Raw genomic sequence first — 19,785 nt, 5'->3', positions numbered from 1 at the left:
AAAAAAATGTTCAAATTCTGTGTTCTCTAAAGCATTGCAAATCCTGAATATGAGTATAGACATTACTGAGAAGCATTTTTGTGAAAGGAAAAGATCTGTGGTGCTGGGTATTTTGCTGTTTGCATGTTTCACTCTGAAATTACCTTAACTCCTGGAATCATGTAACATTATGAATTGTGGATTGTTATTCTTCTTGCTATACAAGGCATAGTTGTTTGTGTATTGTTGGTCAAAATCTCACTCTGGTGTTTATGGTGTATATTATTTGGTAGCAAAACCAGGTACTGACTACTGTCATTTATTTGGGGTTTTTCTAACAGTGTTATCTTTACGTGAGGGCTTGCTTACAGTCTTATATTCCAACTAGTCCCTAGAGCCTTAAATACAGTGCACAACGTGAAGGTTAACCTCTTTGCAAATGTTTCTTTCTTCACCTCAAGCCTTGTTTGGACTCTTGCCTGTACTGCAGATGAATTTTCTCTGATATGTTGTGGTCTTGGAGTCTGCTGTGTTTAGAACACTTGCTGAAATATAAAAAAGGCATCAAGTATAAAGAAGCAGCATATAATGGAGATTTCTTAATGGACGCTGTTTTTTTTCTTGCTTGATGCCTTATCTATCATAGGAGGGAAGTCTTGAAAGGACATTGTTCCATGAGTGGCTGGGGTATTTTGGTCTGCCCTTTTAAGTGATCAACATCTGCATCTTTGTGTTCATGCTCAGAATTACATGCAATCACTTGGTGGAATTCCTGGGGTGGCGATTCCATGGTTCCCATCTGTATTCTTGAGTCTGGGAGCTTCTGACTAATTATATAATTTTCTCTGTACTTGTAGGAAACAATTTCATTTTGGCTTTAGAAAAAGGGATTGGGTTGGAATGGAATATAGGATTGCATAACTTTTTTCATGTTTAACCACAGATTCCACAAATGAAAGCTATTGTGCTTCCTCTGAAGATACCTACTCTTGGCTTTTGGTTTTCGGAGTCAATAGAAATACTCAAGAAATATAGAGTCCAAAAAGACCTATCAATTGAAAGGCTTACCCAAAATCTATCATTAATGAATCCAGCAAAATTGCACCTCTAAGGAAACAGTGCCATTCCTAGATGCCTATTCTCAAACCCCAAGTGGAATAGATGGATATACTATGCAGTTGGGATGACCAGCAGAGCTGGCACAACTTCATCATAGGCTTTTCTGTTGATGCTGGAGGAGAAAACATCATGAACACAGGTGCCTGGTCAAATGGAGATAATTTAAAAGCTTTTTTCCTAAGTGTTGTGAACAAAACTAGTGCTTACAGTCTCTACCTCCTATCTTACTGTTGTAGGTAGAGACAGAAATCTAATGAATAATACTTCAGGCAGTTGGGTGATCAATTAAGTTTTGTGTAACTTGAACATCTTCTGCAGACAGGATCTGACAGAGAGGGATTTTTCAATGAATACTGGACAAGTCTGGGAACTATGTTTTAAAATGTGCTGTCTCATCTCTTGGTCCTATACAATATAATTATCTTAACATCCTTTTACTCATCTTCCTCTAATGACAGACTTCGTCTGTCATCAGATGTATCAGTTTCCTGGAGAAAGATTTTGTTAACCCAGTTTACCAAGATAAGCCTGAGCCTTTTCTGTAGTTTCAGAGATTTCATTACAAATTTCCTGTTCTCAATGCTTAACTGTTTTCTGTCAGCTGGCCTTCTTGATCAGCAGGTGTGTTGGTGCCTGCTGGGGAAAAGGAGATAACTGAATGATTTGGGGCTCTCCCATGGTTTTTCCACTGCACCACCTGTTTCGGAAGTGGTTGTAGAATTGCCAAACATGCTGAAGTGGTTACATGTACCAGCTCCTAAAGAAGCTGAAGGGGAGGAGTGGTTCTTGCCTGATGGGTTTTCAAAGGGAGCTGAGACTTTGATGTTCTGTTTTAGCAGCTGCTAGATATAGTGCCTCAGCCCTGTGCAGCACTTGTGGCCCCAGCCTTCAGGCATTGTATTCTCCTTTCCACTGCCAGAATGGAGAGAAGAAAATAAAATGAACCAAGAATATGGGCATTATCAACAGTGTTGCTTTGTTATATTTTAACACTTTGAGTTATAGTGCCTTATGTCTTTTGCCAGTGAAGTACCTTGGACTTAATTGGACCTGTTAGAGTACAAATTTTATTTCACTTCAGCTTTCTTTGCATTTCTAATTGCTTCTTCCTCACCTCTTCTTTTTATGTCTGCTTTCAAAACAATGGCAGTAATTTTAGTCTTTTGTCCTGTAATGACCACATAAAATAGGCAGAGATTTACATGTATGGTAGACCAGACTTCCTTGCTTTGTCTAGAGGGACTGGATCATCTTTCCAATAAGGATTGAGGGAGACAGAGAAATGTGGTGGCTAAAACAAGGCTTCGTATAAAGCCTCTGTTAAAGCAGGAACAGACAACACTCTGGTGTATCTGCTGAAGGCAGTTCACTGGGAATTTCCCCTTTACTCACTTAACTCTTCACTGCCAGAAATAAGATGCTGTAACTCAATTTATTCTATTAATATTGAACTGCTTTGTGGTAGTATGAACTCCTCTCTGATTTTGCTTGTAGAAATATATTGATTTACTGGAAATGCTGAAGGATGAGCTCTGTTTTCAGGTGAAGAGTCAGCTAGATTCAAATAGTAGGAGTGGAAGGGGGACTAAATTCTATGTAGTTTAAAACAAAGAGACCCAAAGTGTAGTTAACTGGAATGGTCTCTTTTGGCAAGGCAATACACTTCTATGGTGTTTATCTCTGGAGGACAAAGTCCAAAAGATAGGGAGATTACTTCTCTGCAGTACTAGTTTTTCCAGGTAAGGCTGTATAAATAAATACAAGCCTTTCTAGTCTTTTCTTGCAGTTCTTTAAAATGCAATTCTAGTATGTCATCACCCAGGCAATAAAGGGGGACAGATTTATAGAAATTTTTGGGAAGGAATGGTTTTTCATCTTTGTTCTAGTGCTGGCTATAGAATTTCTAAATTTTTTCTCTTCCCATATTAAAAGTCAGTAACACCTAAATCAAAATGGCACCTGCCATTCTGTTCTGAAGTTTTCTCTTGGGCTGCATTTTAGCTATCAACAAAACACAACATATTTGCTCTTTCCTGAAAAGTAGTTTCCTCCAAGTAGGGTGTCTTTGGTGGATTCTTAGAAGGAACACTACAGACCTTGAAAACTTCTGTCACTTTTAGCCTGAGCAAATTATTGCTAGGAATTTGTGCTACCTTGGTTGAAATAATAAGCACTTTTATAAAGTATCTTCCATTACCTCTAAGGAAGTTGGGTAGAGTGAGGGAAAAATAACACTTTTTTCAATACAAATACACTGCTTTGTGGCCATCAATGAGGCTTGCAGTGATTAAAAAGATGTAAAATAGCTAGCATCACACCTCTGGTGTTGCTTTGGTGTCAGTGTGCCGTGCTGCTCTTAAGATGGCTGAATGTCTATATCATGATGGTATCTGTCTGTGGTCTCTGTATAAGTAGCCTTTTTTCTTATATTTTTAAATTTCCTTCAATGTGTGGGATAGGATGGTCTTGCATATGCAGCATGTACAGTCATTGGGACAGCTTCCTAGATGGATAACAACCCATGCTAGATTCTCTCTGCATGTTTGAACATATTCCACCAACACTCCCTGATTATATTTTACATAACTTTGTTACAGGCTTTAGGAAGTGTGTGCTGACACGGGCATAGTCACTTCCTCCTCTGTTAAATGTTCAGGGAGCCAGGGCAGGTGAGTCAATCTTTGTACAGGAGGTGGAAGTAAAAGAATTCTCCCTTAGCTCCAGCATAAATGTACTGCAAAAGGAGCCTGAGGAGGAAAAAAATTCAGTTTAACAAGTGGCATTACTCTCAGATATAGTCTATTTTGTGTTACACCTTGTTACCTTAGAGAAATCCCCCTGAGGGATAAGGAAAGCAGAAACTATGTGTACATATGGAATTGAGTTTTTAACACTGGGCAGATAAGAATGCTGGAGGCACCACGTTGGCCAGCATGTGAGTATTGTCAAGCTTAGGGGACTGTGCAAGTCTGTCTTTTTATTGAGAAGCTGGCTCAGCTTCATTACACTGGATGTAGGTTGATAAAATTCAGTTAAGGGTAGAAATCTCTTTAGGACTTTACTTTGCCCTTGTATCAGTACTTGGGGAATTACTCAGAAACAGGAGACTATTAACCACAAGCCTCGAACCTCACAGCAAGGACCCAGAGAAGTGACCTTTAGTTCTCCTTTTGTACCTTTTGTCTTCTTTTACTTTATTTCAGCAGCTAGATATTATACAGCTTCAGTTGTGTTACTGAATGGCAGCATAGCAGATGCATCTTACTGGTGCCATGCTGATTCTCTACCTCTTTTACTTGGAACATTTATATTAAGATAACTGTAGCCAGCTGGCTTTCAGGTGGCACTTTCCACAATCCCTGATTAGATGAATTTGTAGATGTTGCTCAGGAAGTGCAGAACAGATTCTAGCCTTCCCTTTAGGTATAGAGATTATAAATGTAGAGGCATTGCTTCTTTTGTGAAGTTTTCTTATCTGGCTATAATTCTTGAAATGTACAGTCATGATGTCAGGCAACTGTATACTTCAACTGCATTGTCCCAAAGACAGACTGTCTAAGCTGCCAGATTTATCACATCTTCTCTAAGAGATACTCATAAGAATCTTCATCTACCACATAACAAGGTGGTAGTTGTACTGGATGTAAAGCCAAATTAGTTGTTTTAATTAATTTCAGTGCAAATTTTGTGACATTTAGAGGCTTGTTGTGCTCTTTAGAGGTTTCAGTATACTAGATATTTAATATTTAGACAACAAAATAGCCAAAGTAAAGTGCATAAGATGTCTCTACTACTTGGTCATATGGCACTAAAAATTTGTTTGGGCCTCAAGTGGATTGATACCTGGACAGCACAACCCTAAGGAATCTTTAAAGCCCTCTAGTGTGACACCATCCTGTGCCATGTCTTTTGGGATCCTGATGGTGGCTGGGGTATTTAGCTCTGGGCAGGGTTTTGAGTACTCTCCCCCATCTCATGAATCCTAACCCTGTGAAACTCAACAGTGTGGTTTTTGTTTGTTTGTTTGTTTTTCTCAAGTGCTCTAGATTTCACCAGTTTAGCTCAGTTGTAATTTTTCACTTGCCTCTTGGGATTTAAAGAGGAGCCTGAGCTGCTTTCTTCATTCCCCCTTTTCTTACTCATTGGGATCTTGCAGCTGCTGCTTGAGCACATATAGCAAAGAGCACCGCTCTCCGGGAAAGCTTACGCAGGAGGAAGCTTAGTGGAAAATATGAAAGGGAAAAAAAATGTGTTTGATGGACTTTTAATATAAAAAGGGGGTAAGAAAAGAAAAGGGGGAGGGGGAGATTTATTCACTGTAATAGGAACCAAATGTTGGCTGGGTCAGCAGCAACAGTCTCACTCTTTCCCTGTAAACTCTGAGTGGCTTTTCAAAGGCATTACAGGGTGCAGGGCTAATTTAGTGGTCCTGACTTAACCCCTGCCTCTCTAGAGAGAAAACATTTATTGTTTTCATCCTTGTGTGCTGCTTTTGCTCTGCACCCGTAAAATGCAAAATCTGCTTGCGTAGAGCACTAAAAAAGGCTTTCTGTCTAGAAATAAACAGAGCCTGTAAGTCTTTTTCAGTTTGCTTTTCAATAAAGTTGTCTACAGTGAAAAAGAAAAAGTAGAAGAATATCATTACAATTCATCTTCATCAAGTTGGTCCACTTAATTCATGCTAGCCTTTTACAGAGGAACCTCCTCAGTGAGGAGTACCTTTCCCATCTCTGAGTGGTGCAATACTGCATCTAATTTTCTGGTACTTTGGATTCTGTGAAATGTGTATATTCACACCAGTAACTCTGCCTGGACTAGGATAAGTGATCAAATTTAAGATGGCACTTAACACATGTTTTTAGTCTGAATGACTTAACTTAATAAAAGCAGATCCAGACAGTACAGTGAAGTAAATTAATTTGATCCTCCCTGCTCTGTTCAAAATTCCTTAATTAATTCATACGTTAAAATTAGGAGTAGGGTGTGTGGGACCACACAACACAGTTCAGGCAGTTGTTGAAATTAATCAGGTAATCCTCCCCAAAACTTCCTTATGACAGCAAGTGATACTAGGTTTCTGTTTTAGTCTTACTGTTTATATGCCTTGCTGTTAAAATATTTTTGCAGGCTCTGTGTTTGCAGGTGTGGAAATGCTTGTAAGAAACATGAAGCCAGAAGAGCCTTCCACTCAGTAAAGCTCAACCCTGTGTTTGCACTAATTGAGGGTAGAAAGGCTTGTGATTTTGTTATCACTTGGAGGAGGTATGCTCAGTTACCTTTGTTAGTGACCTGATGAGCCACAATAGGATGAAGACACTGAACTTTGCAGTCAGCTGATTCAGGCTTTCTTGATTTAGCCTTTTTGCTATCAAATTTCAGAGCTGCCATGTGTAAAGAGAAGAAAAAACAAATGTGTTGTTTGTTTACTTGCCAAATATTCCCCAGATCAGAGAGACTGACAGTATTTCATAACAGGCACGAAGCCAGGGATGCTACTAGGGGCCCAACAAAAATTGTCTTCACTAACGAGTAAAGATTTGATTTAATTTGCTGGGACTGGCATGTTTAGGGCTTCGGATGGATAATGCCAGTTAAATCCAGGAGTAGCTGAGATAGGTTAGACCTTTCCTGAAGAGGTTTTCTAGTGTTCCATAATCTCATTCTGCCCTTCCCCTCCTAGACTATCAGAAGGCTGTTTTGATGCACTTAATTTCTAAGCTAGCAGGTTAGTCACTTGGCACTCATGATCTTTCCTGTATATGGAGGCCTAGGATGTACAAGGCACTTAATTCCTGATCTCCGTTGTCTTTTTTATAAGAAAATACTGATGTTCCAAAACCCAGGTTTATCAATGGCAAGGGAACAGCAAGAATAATTTTCAGAAGCTAGGGAGCAGGAAATAGATTATCCAGCAACATACACCAGAAAAGAAGGAAGCCTGTGAACCTTGATAGTAGTTGTAGAAAAAAGTGAAGGAGCAAGAAGGCAGTGGGCTTTCCAGGTATAGCTATTGTGCATGCACATCTGGAATAATAAAGTGGAAAAAGTTCATGGAAAAGCAATGTGCAATCAAGGCCAGAAGGGACTGAGTTGAGGAAAAATAAGAGAGCTAAGTGTGCCAAGGCTGGCTAAGCTCAAAGGAGGCATAGTTCTAGTAGTGAAGGCTTAGTCCTGAAATAAGAGGAATGTCATATAATAAAACAGTGAAAATTTAAGTTTAATTGGGAATGTTGGGGGAAATTCTTGATGCTGAACGTATGCCTGCTTGTGGAGTTGTGCAGTTGAGTGTGACACATGGACTCCTACAGCCACTGAAATGTCTTGGTCCTGCACCACAAGGAGATAAGCTGGATGCCATTGCTCACATATTTCTGAGTAAAATTCTTATAACAATATCAGTTATCTCAGCTGAAAGGGGGAATTGTGAGAGAGGGGGACCCCTGCCATTTGCTAGATACTGTGCATATTAAAATCTTCTGGAATGCTTGAATTGTGCCTCTGGTAGCTCTTACAGGATTTGGAAATTGTAGTTAAATGCACAAAACCTTTCATGTTTTTCGCCTAAACCAACTCAGTCCTAAGGTTTTGCACATGGATATTATACATATTCTGTTTTCTCATGATATAAATACACTTTCTCTAAGTAAAAGTAGCTTGAGCTGCTGGGAAAAGGGGGAGCTGAAGAACTAAGGCTGAAACTATTTCATGATACCTCATCGATAGTAAAGTTTGATGGTCTGTGACAAACTCTCCTGCATGTCTGCACCATGTCGACTATGGGAGGCTGTACTTTTCACTTTGAACTGGATTTGAACCCAAAATGCAGTTCTGCAAGTTTCTTGTGCCAATGCAGACTTGACAAGCCTCTTGTTAACTTTAGAAGCTTTTTCTTAGCTTCTCCTGAAGAGTAAAAAAGTAGATTGCAGGTCAGGTGATGACATCCTCATTTTATACAGGCCAGCTGCTTCCTGCCCCTTCTCTGTCTCCAGGTACCTGTACCGTGGCAAGTTCTGGACAGCTCCCAGTGCCTCAGACCTCCAAAATCCCAGGCTTAGCTCTTACAGAAATATTCAAAATGCTTTGTTTGCCCCTGCTGTTTTGTGAAACTGTTTTTCTTTACCTTTGCAACGCTGCTTATGCTATGTTACGAAGCAGGAGGTTTTTACAGGCTTGCACGTTCCAGCAAAAAGAGCTACAGTCCTTGCTAAAATGTAGACTCTTGATGGCTAAACTGCACCAAACTCACTCTTTCACAGACACTCCTGATAACAGCAGAGGCCAGGAGTAAACTATTCTCAAGACTTGTTGCTGTTTTTCAGTTTTTAATTTATTGCTTTTGAAGCTGAGGGGAAGGAAAGAGGAGGAAAGACAAAGAAAGGCCTTGAGGCAAGTGAGAGGCCCAAAACTCCTGCATCCCAGCCAGGACCCCAGCGTCCTGGGCTTCATCCCACTCTGTTTATCATTGCTCTGTAGCCAGCCCCAATCTAGGACTTATTGTTAGGGATGGAAGAAGCACACAGTGTGCCAAAGAAAATGTTCTGTATTTTCTGAGTGCCTGAACATAAGTCAGCAGGATGCTGGGAGCTGCCACACTAGACAAAATCATTAGTTACTATGCCAACTACTTTCTAGCAGCTAGTACTCACCAAGGATTTGTACTGAAAACTTCCTAGACTTGTAATACCATTTGAATGCCCTGTGGGAAGGAAACTGCTGCCCAAGGTTGTCTTGCATTCTATGGCAAGGTGGGAGCACTGATTTATAAATGCACCGGGTTCCCTTATTGCCAGCAATGGCTAATGTTCCTTCTTAGCTCCAGTCTTTACAGGAAAGGATGCAATGTAATTTAATTGTCAGCTTGTTTCCTTGCTCAGTAGGAAGGTAATTTTTTTTTCAGTTTGCTAGACCTCCAGACATACTGATTTCTGCCGTGATGCTATCAGTTCGTACAAACTAAGCAGGGTTAAACAGAGAAATATTCTTCATGAATGCTGAAACTTTGTTTACACAATAATTTGAGCCTAGTTTGCACTGCCTTTCAATGGAATGTAGATACTTCTTAAGTATTTCAAAAGTGCCTGTTTAGTGAGTGATATATGGAGAACACCAGTGTCTTCATGAATTGGTATTGTTGCCTGCCACACAGGAATTGATATCAAGCAAGTGCCCAGCTGTGCCATTGGAAGAAGGCTTCAGTTGAAATATAAATGCAAGCTGGATGTGTCATGCTCTTAGTACAGGCTTGCTGTTTGTCCTATAGTTCTTTATAACTATGAGGTCCTCAGTGACTGGTGTTCTGACGTCTGGTCTTGTCTACAACTTCAGTCCTTGGAATTTCCTTCAAATTCTTTTGAAATAGAAACAGAAACCAGCTCTCTCCTTTCTTGTAAGAGCTGGTATTCACATCCCTTCTGTATGGAGACTGGATTTCACAGAGATTTTTTTTTTCTGTAATCAATGAAAAAATCAATATTAGTACTTAGTATTTTAGTACACTGACATTAGTTTCTAGTACAGGGGTAAGTAGTTGATTGCATAAAGGTTGCTTACATCAGAAAAGGACTAACGGGTTGGAAAAGGGAACTAGAGCAGAAAGGGAGTTTGGAACCAGAAAACCTGAAGATGAATGTATGGTGTTTTAGCCCTTCTGGACTGGATCCCTATCATAATTGCAAGGTGATTTGTGTTGAAAATGGTCTCACAAGCAAACCTGTATCTTTTGTGATACCAAAAATTGCAGCAGAGAGGTTTTATGCTGTCAGTGATTTGGAAGAGAGAATTCTGGCCCAGCCTTTATGAAAACTACAGTTGAAAGAAAGGAACACAGTAGGTTTCTTGCCAAAAACACTGAGTGGCCTGAAGAGCCGCTGGAAGGACAGAATCTTGCTTACAAAGGATGGGCCATAATGCCAAAGGCTGAGATTTCCTGCACAGTGAAGGCCTGAATCCTGGCCAGGTCTCTGAACTAAGCAACTCATAAATAATTTTGAGCAAGCTGTGAGAAGATTGCTCACAACTAGCGTTGGCTGACAGAATGAAACCAAATCTTTTCTGGTGGCATAGACAGGAATTTCTATTTTCCATTTGCATGTGTGTGTATCTGTGCCTACATCTGTTATCTGTACACGTCAAGAAATCAATGTTCAATCATTAGTGTTCAAGCAATAATCCTGAATTGAAAACACACAGGTCTGTGAGTACTGACTCTACAATACTCATTTCCATTAGGGGTGTGGAGGTTTTTTTCTGGTTATTTTTGGCTTTGCCTAAAACAGTGTAAGTTTTGAGAAAGCTTTTAATTCAGTTTGGGGTATTTATACAGTCTTCCTAACAAGTGAACTCTTTAATACCCATTAAGATGTGAGGTTCTCTACAGCTGTTTTGCAGCCTTCATTATGGTGCTGAACCAGTTGTAATTTCCTTAGGCAGAACTAATTTCTGCCTCAGGGTGCAGAAGCGTTGTCATGCTTTAAGAAATCATCCAACAGGCAGAGACTGAGAATAGGAGATGCTCCATGATGTATTCCTGTGAGCATGGCAAATAGACTGAGAGCCAGAGCATGTCTCTGGCAGCAGGGTATTGAGTCTCAGATCTCAAGCCTGTTCTGCACCAGGGCAAACGTAGCCTTAGATGTAATATCAGCACTTAATAACATGTTATGTGAAGACTTAACAAAACTGCAGATGAAATATCTCTTTACGAAAGTGATCCCAAGACTGGCAAATACACTGGCTTGCTGTCGTCAAGTATTGTATGTTTATCTTATAGAAGGTTGAAGTTGTTTTGCAACATAATGCATAAATGCAGAATAATGCATTTACTTTGGTTTGTGTCTGTAAATAAGGAAAACCCATAGAAGCCAACAGAAGCATAATCAATCCAGAAGAATTCTGCAGGCCAGGAGGATAAAACCTGCTTAGGCAAGCAACAGTGATGTGAATGTAGTGTCTAGAACAAAAAGCGTTCTTTTGTTGTGTCACGTGGAGAAGAAGGTACTGGAACTGCAGCGAGTTGTGTACAAGATTGCGCCACAAGAAAATCTTAGCCAGAGTTATGTGGTTTCGTTTGGTGTTTTTAAATGTAGTTCTTCCTAAAGGTTGAATAATGTAGTTTCAACAGTGCTTTCCTGAGCAATGTAAGCCAAGTTTACCTGGGCAACGCTATGTCGAGCATATTGGCTGAAACAGAAAAAGGGAATTAAAGCAAGTGAGAAGCCCAATGAGAGAATTTGAGAGTTCATTGAATTGGGCAAAGGTTGGAGAAATGCAGCAATCTTGGTGCATTCTTAAAATGTCAGACTTAAGTATTTGCAATTCCATAAGTTAATAATTTGCTAGATACCTCAAAACAGAAGAAATGAGATATCAGGGAAATGTTACTGAATTGTTGCTGTTTAGATAGTGGCCCATGCAGTACTGCAGACTGCAGTCATTGCACATTATCTCTGTGGCATAAAATCTGGCTATTGACAGGTCCAGTTTTAGTGGACTTACTGTTTTATATAAATTTTGTCTCCACTGTTAGAAGTAATCACTCAGTCTTGAGCTTCATAAGCATTCTTTTGGATTAAAGGATGAATTTTATGGTTTACAGGTTCTGAAATGGGGGTAGATATGGGAGGAGTTGGAACAGATATTTAATTTCTGGAATTAATAATATAACTTGAATGAATAGCTTAAAGAGTGCTTGAGTGAATTATCTTATTTCTGATGTTTTAAGGGTTTGCAATGACAAAGCTTTTGGGGGAAGGAGCAACACATTCAAGGCAAGCTGAGATATGTTTAAAGAATCTAGGCTGTAAGTTGCGCTAGGTTCCTGAAGCAAAGAGATTGTGGTTAACTCCCTTGCCAAAACCACGACCTACACTCCAAATTGTGGCACGAAAGACACCAGTTATCTTTTACGTCCCAATCACATATGATGTAGATGGGAAATATAAGGGAAGCCTACCCTGGGAATCCAAAGGAAATATTTGGAAGCAGTGGCTGAGAGAAACATGTCAGAGATCAACAAACACTTGGGAAGTTCAGGCATTGAGGCTTGAAGGTTATATTAGCTGGAGTGTCAGGATTTGGTGGGTCATACAACATCTGTCATGTGAGTTACAGAATGTGTGAATTGCTGGGCCCTTGTAGCCTCTTCAGGACACCTCATGGTCCTGTCAGTCTGCCACCTGCTCCCTGCAAAGCCCCTCAGCCTTGTGTAGAAGTATGTTGGTGCTGCCTTCTCACCAAGGCTTACAAACTTCAAAGCAAGCTAGTGAACTTCTGTTGGTACTTATCACGTTGCAGGCCACAGCTGAACTCCTACCATGTAAGCCTGGGCTCTAAGAGCTCCTGTCTCTTTGTAGAGACCTTTTGTCCTCTAAGAAAAACTTGCACTTCTCTGAGAATGAAAGAAATGAGCCTGTCTCGCTCCCCCCAAGCCTTTTGGATTGTAACTGTGTGGAGTCAGTATGTATCCTAGTTCCAGCCTCACCCAACCAGTCCTTTATCTCTCCGGATGTTGTACTGCATGTCTGTTTGTATTCCATTGTCACTGCAGCATGTATGTACTTAGTGTAAGCCTTGTGCGACTGCATTGAAGCTGCTACCAATCTAAATAAATAATTATCTCATTAGCGATGGGAACCAGTTTTTTTTTCCTGCTGCTATTCTGCCTGTCTTCAATGCTAATCAGCCACAGAAATACTCTGGTTTAGAGTTTTTAGTCTCCTTTCCTTTTTCTCTTCAAGAGAATATCTAGTAATATAGTCCCAGCCTATATTCAAGAAAGTGCTTAGCAGGAAGCAGTTGGCACATGACACCTCCAGTAGGTGCTGTGCTTGCTAAAGCTTCTTAATACAGATTCATAGATGGCTAAATATTAAGAGATCTTTTTGAAACAGCAGTGCCTTATAGGCAGAGCAGTGAAAACATGATGGCTCTTCTTTCCTCAGGGGTCCAGAGAATCATCATTTTGCCTTGGAAGGAGAGATGGAGAACAGTGTCCACAAGGTGACGCGAGGTCCTCTGACACATCCCAGCTATCAGCTTCAGTTTGCTGTGCAGCAACTTCAGCAGCAGAAACTTCAGTCAAGACAGCTGTTGGAGCAAAACCAAGCACGGCAACAGGTAACTAAGAAAAAATCCTGCCTGGATGTAGCAGTGCTGACTGAGTCTTAGATGTGAAAACAAACCCAGAGGCAGTAAGGATGGCAGAGATTTTGTCAAGGAAGTAGGTCTTAAACTGGATTGCAACAAAACCAGTATTACCTGCAGTGATTTTGATATCATTTTGATACTGTCATTCCCAATAGCGTCTTCCATTATGTTGACATCTAAAGAGCTGGAGGAAATATGAAAAAGGGCTGGTATTGATGTTCTGGATGACTCCTAGATGCCAAAGGTGGATCACTCTGTATGGAACAGCATTTTCATTCTGCTGGGAGAAGCTTTCAAGGTTTTAATGACTTAATTGATACACCTGTTACCTTACTTTTTTATTATAGGGAGAGAAAGAGAGAGAGATGTATTCTGAGTGATGTCCAAAATACTTCCCTGCTAAAAGGAAGGAAGCCTTTGGGTGATCAAACCTTGATTCAAAACAGCTTGGTCTCCAGCAGCACAGAGCTGTTTGTTAGCAGTCTGGCATGACTAGACCCCATGAACATGGAGGTCTGGACATCCACTCTGCCTCCTGTGAAGCACATAAGTCATTCGTCAGGGCCCTTGAGAATAGGTTATAGGCAAATTGCCCTCATCCTTTTCTGGGAGTATTTTGAAGGAGAGGCCCTTCTGCTTTTTGCTCCTTGCTGTCCTTTTTTCAAGGCCCTTACTTAGCCATGTAGTTTCCATCCTCAATTTCTCTCACCTACAGTCTTCTCACTCTTACTCTGTGCAGGAGTTCCTTTCATCTCTGTCCACTGGGCTCTGGGTGGGCAGATGTAGCTGCTCACAAGCTCAGGAAAGGGCTATAAACTGGCTTGTGCCTGTGAGGAGGCTGGAGCTGGCCATGGGGCCTGGCTGAGCCCTCTTCTAACTGCTGACATTGAGCTGATGTTATTCTTGGCCTGGGGCAGAGCCATTACTCAGGAGTTTCTGTTAAAATGATTCTTTGTTAAACCTCCTCTCACCCCCACATCACCCCTCCTTTCTCTCCCTCCCTTCTCTTTCTGAGCCAAGCATTTTGGAGTTGGTGTGTTGAGGCTATTGCCATGCTGCAGGACTCAGGCTGCACTGGATTTGATGTTAATTGAAGAAAAATATTTGCTGAACATGGGGGCCTTCAGGCTTTTTGTCATGAATAAAATTATTGTCTCTTGGATACTCCCTGTCCAAGACATTGTATGGAGCCAGCTATCTCTCCTCTTCCAATAACAGTTGCATCAATCCTCTGATGCCCACCCTGCCAGTCATGACACTACCCTTGCCTTCCCGTGCACCCCCTCTAGCTTTCTGTCACTAACCTCTTCCTTCTGCTAGTTAGCTTCTCAGACTTTAGTCCTTCAACTTGGCCTTAAAGAGAACTGCCTTCTCTTTTCTGCTGCTTATACATTCTCTCACCTACATCTTCCCACTCACACTGCTTTGACTTCTGCACAACTCTTTCATGCTGACCCTCGTTTAGGCTGATCCTCACCTTTCCCCTTCCAGCTAGAGTTCCTGTAACTTATCCAAGCCTGCATGGCTTTACCACATTTCCTTGTCAGTGTTACCTATGCTATCTCCTATTGCCCGCTGTTTTGTTTCTCTTCCTTCCCATTTATTGAGATCTACTTCATCCTATGTTGTCTTGCTTGCTACATTCAAATTTGTCAGTCTTCCCTCAGCAGAAGAAATATATCCCCCAAGACTGAAGGCCTATCACTTGAAAGAGTGTCATAATCTCTCTAATTTGGGGAATGCATGCAGGATATACTTGAGATTGTTTCATCTGATTGTTCAAGTTCTTGTTATGGTTAGAAGGCAGACTAGGCATTTGTCAATAGCTGAAGTGCATCCATTAATTAATATTTCTTGAGCTGCACCCTGAGTGTGGCGTGACCAGGCAACATGACTAGGTGCCAGTCTTTCTTTCCATCTCTGGCAAAGGGACTAGTTACATGTGTGACTATATATGTGATCTAGTAACAGAAGCACCATGATTAATAACACAGCAAATGCTTCTCCTATACATTAACCAGCTCAGTATGCTGGAGATGAGATGGATGCACTGGAAAGCATGGGCTTTTTTAGTCAAGTATTTGTGTCACAAGAATCCCTCCATTTACCATGCACTGGATCTGTCTTACCATGTGTGTTAATATGAAGGCTTGTTGTGTGCTTTGTTGCAGCACTCACTCTTGGTTGAACACTTTCCAGACACATAAGAGTGGTGATGATTTCTTCAGGCATTTAACAATCTGTGGAATATCAAATACTGTGTGGGTGGAGGAAGAGGAATTATAACAAACAGTTTTCAGTCATTGTATGCAGAAGCTAGTTCACACAGTGTAGCACAGTAGGAATAGACCTTTGACTGTAGAATAGGTACTTGTTTACTTGGACAAAAAGAAAAACACCAAACTGGCTGGATGAGAATCCAACAAACATAGGTGGAGTGATATGGACCGGGAACAGACACAGTACAGACCCTGAGAAAAGTGAACAAAAGTAGGAAGGGGAAGAGTTTGAAAGTAGAGACAAGAAGCTTAAAACTGTTATCAGTAAAATCAAGGAATAAGAATTACAAAATCAAACCACAAGGCAAGAAAAACATGCTTATAGCAGTATTTTTAATGTTTAAAGGAGACTTCATGTGACATGTTATGACCTAGATGTTATTATCACTGCTGTAGTTGGCAAGACAGTTAATATACCATCATTGTTTATTCTCTAATTGTTTCCTGTACTGGAAAGATGCCATTAGCTGTTAGGGAGGTTCCTTCTTTGTGTGGCTATGTTCTGTCTGCTCGGCCTAGCATCTACTGGGTTTAAGATTTTATGCCAAACATTTCACATGGGAAAAAAGCTAAATTAAAACAAGGGAAGTACAATTGTATGATGGAATGATCCCTGTCAGTCCTGCTTACATCAAAAAGGCTCATGTTAAGTAAGAATGAATCATGTTAATTGAGTTGTGTGGGCAGTTACGTGATCACAGTTCCATTCACAAGTTTAAATAGATTTTATGCTGTAGAAGATTAGGCTAAATTAATCTTAAATAATTCTCCTCTCAGTCATTTAAAAATTGTATGTCCTCTGAAATATTCTTCATTTTATGAAGTTTAGCTAATTTTTGTCTTTTAATATTTGTGATTCTCTTCTGGCATCCTTACCATTTATTTAGATCTGACTGGAAGTGCTGAGTACTGTGAATAATATTCCTAGTATTCCTAGAACTATATTATTGCTGCCTGAGGGCATCTTTGAATGTAGCCTTGAGCATCATTAAATTGTTTTCTAAACTCTTATATAGTGAACTGCTGTCAGATTTGCAGTATCTCTTTTCCTTCCATTTCTTGTTCATTCTTGTTCTGCAGCTTTCTCCCTCAGTTTTCCCACTAAATGTGCTAACTGCCATTTTTCCTATTTGAGTCTTGTGATACTGATGAGTCAAAGTCTCAGTGTAAGTAAAACAGAACAGCTATTCTGAAAGCAGTAGTCTGAGTTGATTTATACCAGCTGAAATTTTGTCCTCATGTTTCTGGTCCTGTCACTATTATTAGAATTATGGTAACGCCCAGATGTATTAACTGTCTTTCCAATACAATTATACAGCCCAATCCTTGCCCTAGAGAGCTACCAGTACCAAGAGAAATAAAACAGAAGGCACCCAGTCAACTGAACAAAGTATATTTTTTCTTGCTCTGAAGAATTTACCAAAGAGGACATGGTTCAGGACAGTCTGTGCATAGCATGAGCTCGCTTTTCTTTAAGACCCCAAGATATTCTTCTTAGTGCAGTTTAACACTGTGCTAGTTAATAGTACATAGCCTGCTCTTTATTGCCACTTTCTGAATTTTCAATTCAACCAATTGTTATATCCAAACTGATTTAACTGAATGCATTAGTATGTGTTCAAAATAATTTCCACTAAACAATTTATATGACTGGAAAGGTCGTCCAAGGCTATTAGTTCTCTGTATTTTTGCAATGTTATCTGAAACACAACTGCTTTTCTAAAAGTGGTGGGTTCTGTTTTGTTGTGTTTGCTTTTTTCTTTTTTTTTTTTTTTTACTTAAAATCTCTTTATTGTTTATTGCTTATAAACATCTCAGTTTGCAGTGTCAGGGATTTGGAACTAGCTGCACGGATCTCTATGCAATACATGTGTGTGTGCATCTGTCTGTCAGTTCTCATACACTGCTGAGTCTCTCATCTTTTTCAGATTTGCTGATTCAATTGAATGTGAATGACTGTGGGATAGAAATCTCACAACTATGTTCCATACAAATTACATTAAAATCAAGAGACATGCATCTGGGAAGGGGGTTTGACTGCTGTTCCCATTAAGGCAATGGTTTCAGTATGAGACCACTCCTAATTAGACAGCACAAAATCCAACACAAGAATGCCCAGACCCATGAAGGGAGACATAATTTGAGGTATGCTTTATATTAGATACTGTAAGACAGATTCACAGGAAATGAGCTTCATTACCTCCTCTGGTCACACAGTGAACATGTTTTTGCTTGCAACATTTATTCCATTGCTGTGCTAGGGATGGGTGTTAGATACAGGGATGGTAAGTGCCAGGAACATTCTTTCTGTTTTTGAAGATCAGTAATAGATCTGCTTTTCTTCAGAGTACTACACTACCTCTGCTTTTAATCACTAACAGCCCAAACTTAGCTGCTACTGACTAATACTCTTAGATGTTCATTGTCCTTACTGATATGGTGTACACATTGAGATTTTTTAATTTATTTTTTTTTTTTCATACAAGGAATACTTTTTGTATGGTATTGTAGATGTTGAAAGAAGGAGATATTGCTTCAGTCTGTGATGTAGGGAAAAATATTTTCTGTGTCAGTGCTTTCTTCATGGGCATGACAGGGTTAATGCTGTTCCTCCTCCCCAGAAAATTGTGTGCAAGAATTAACTCACTAATAATTTACAGAAATTTCGGCTAAGATATCCTATAGCTTTTTTAGTATTTTTCATATTTGTAGCCCTAGAGACTTGTTAGGGTAGCAAATGTCTCCTCAACATCAAGTTAAATCTGCCTGTGAACTCTAAGTGAAATTTTTCACTTGAAGCAGCAATAGTTTTAGAGTGCTACCTGCTTCAGGACTGCATCTGTCAGGGTTTGTCTTGGCTTCTGCTCTCCCTAGACCCTTAGTTTTCAGAATCCTGAGTGGTAAGGTCTGTCTCCTATGTTTTGGATGTGCTGAAAGCTTCCCAGCCCTTCCTTTGTGTGGTCAGGCTCTGCTCTCCCAGCTGTCCTCTCTGTTTGCACAGAAGCTTCTCCTGGTTTCCTGTCCTATCCCCACGGAGTTCACAGCAGGGCAGTATACTTTGTAGCTGAATCCAGAAGCCGTGGTCCTTGTCAGCTTCCAGTCTCCCCATCCGTGCCTGAAAGACAGCCAGAATCTCAGCACAATGTGGAGACAAAGGCATTTTCAGAAGTCTGTAACCCCCAAGAAGAATATCCATGACCTTTAAGCAGGTTTCAACACAGTTTTTGCTGATCAAGCTTTGTTAGAGCATCCATGCTTGCTGTTTATTCAGAGTCATGGATCTCCTTGCCACTGCATATTAACACAGGCAAAGGGTATGACTGTATGCATTGTGAACTCCAGGATCTTCGTGTTGACAAGAAAAAGAACTTCCAGGAAAAATGCATAATATCAAAAGAACTTGTAGGAAAGATGGATAATATAATTTCACAGTGAAATGTCACTGCTGAATAAGAAGTGGGTGCAGGGATTTGAGGGTCTCCATCCCAACCCTAAAATGTGTCGGGGACTGAGATGCAAGAGACTAAGTTCCAAGTTCCATTTTAGTTTGTTTTTCTGGGGAGATGTGGGGTGTGGCTGCTATTTTCCAGACTTCTGCACTTGTACTAGCTTCCGTATTGAGAATCTGGAAGCTGCAATCAAGGTAGAACTTCAGGGAAGGGAGAGGTTAAGAAGGATTGGGAGCCCAAGGGCATCCTGTCAGTGAGCTCTAGTTAGGAAACAGGCCTGTTTTGGCTCCTGCACTTCCTTCTCTCCCTAGAGCCCTGCCTGTCAGAAACGCCTTCCCACACAGCACTGCTCTGCCATTTGCCAGAGAATTGCGGGGGAGAGGGGCTTTTCCTGTCTGTGTGCTGAGACTCAGCCAGCTCTCAGACTGTGGTTTTCTCTGGAGCCTGGAGCCCGTTTGCTGTGGCTTTGTGTATTTTCCACCCAAGGAGAAACTGAGGACAAACTCAGTGAAGGCCACTGCTCCCAGGGCCACATGGAGGGCTCAGCTCTTCCCCTTATCACTGACCTCTAGATGCCAAATTACGAGGTTATGGTATTGCCTCTGTTCTGGGAATCTGACTGACTTCGAGGAAAGACAAAGCAGAACTCCCAGCAGGTTGCTCCTTTCTGAAGAGAGTTTAGTGGTCTGCAGAGCTCCCATAGAGGAAATGTTCTCCAGTCCCTGCTTTGCCAGGCCACTGCTCAGATCTCCAGTGTCCATAACATACAGATCCTTTTGTTTCCTGTGTCACATCTCCAACATTTTTACTCTCCT

At 40.7% G+C, this 19,785-nt stretch overlaps 1 protein-coding gene across 1 annotated transcript in view; it reads left to right on the top strand.

Moving 5' to 3' along the window:
* Positions 1-19,785, top strand: part of TTLL5 (tubulin tyrosine ligase like 5) — a 122,562-nt gene that overhangs the window by 84,637 nt on the left and 18,140 nt on the right. The window contains exon 31 of the mRNA XM_021542789.2: positions 13,038-13,212. Coding sequence (XP_021398464.2) covers positions 13,038-13,212 — 175 coding nt within the window. The remainder of the gene's footprint in view (positions 1-13,037; positions 13,213-19,785) is intronic.

The sequence above is a fragment of the Lonchura striata genome, chromosome 6, assembly GCF_046129695.1.
Source record: "Lonchura striata isolate bLonStr1 chromosome 6, bLonStr1.mat, whole genome shotgun sequence".
Lineage (NCBI taxonomy): Eukaryota > Metazoa > Chordata > Aves > Passeriformes > Estrildidae > Lonchura > Lonchura striata.
This window is presented reverse-complemented; position numbering and strand designations above follow the sequence as displayed.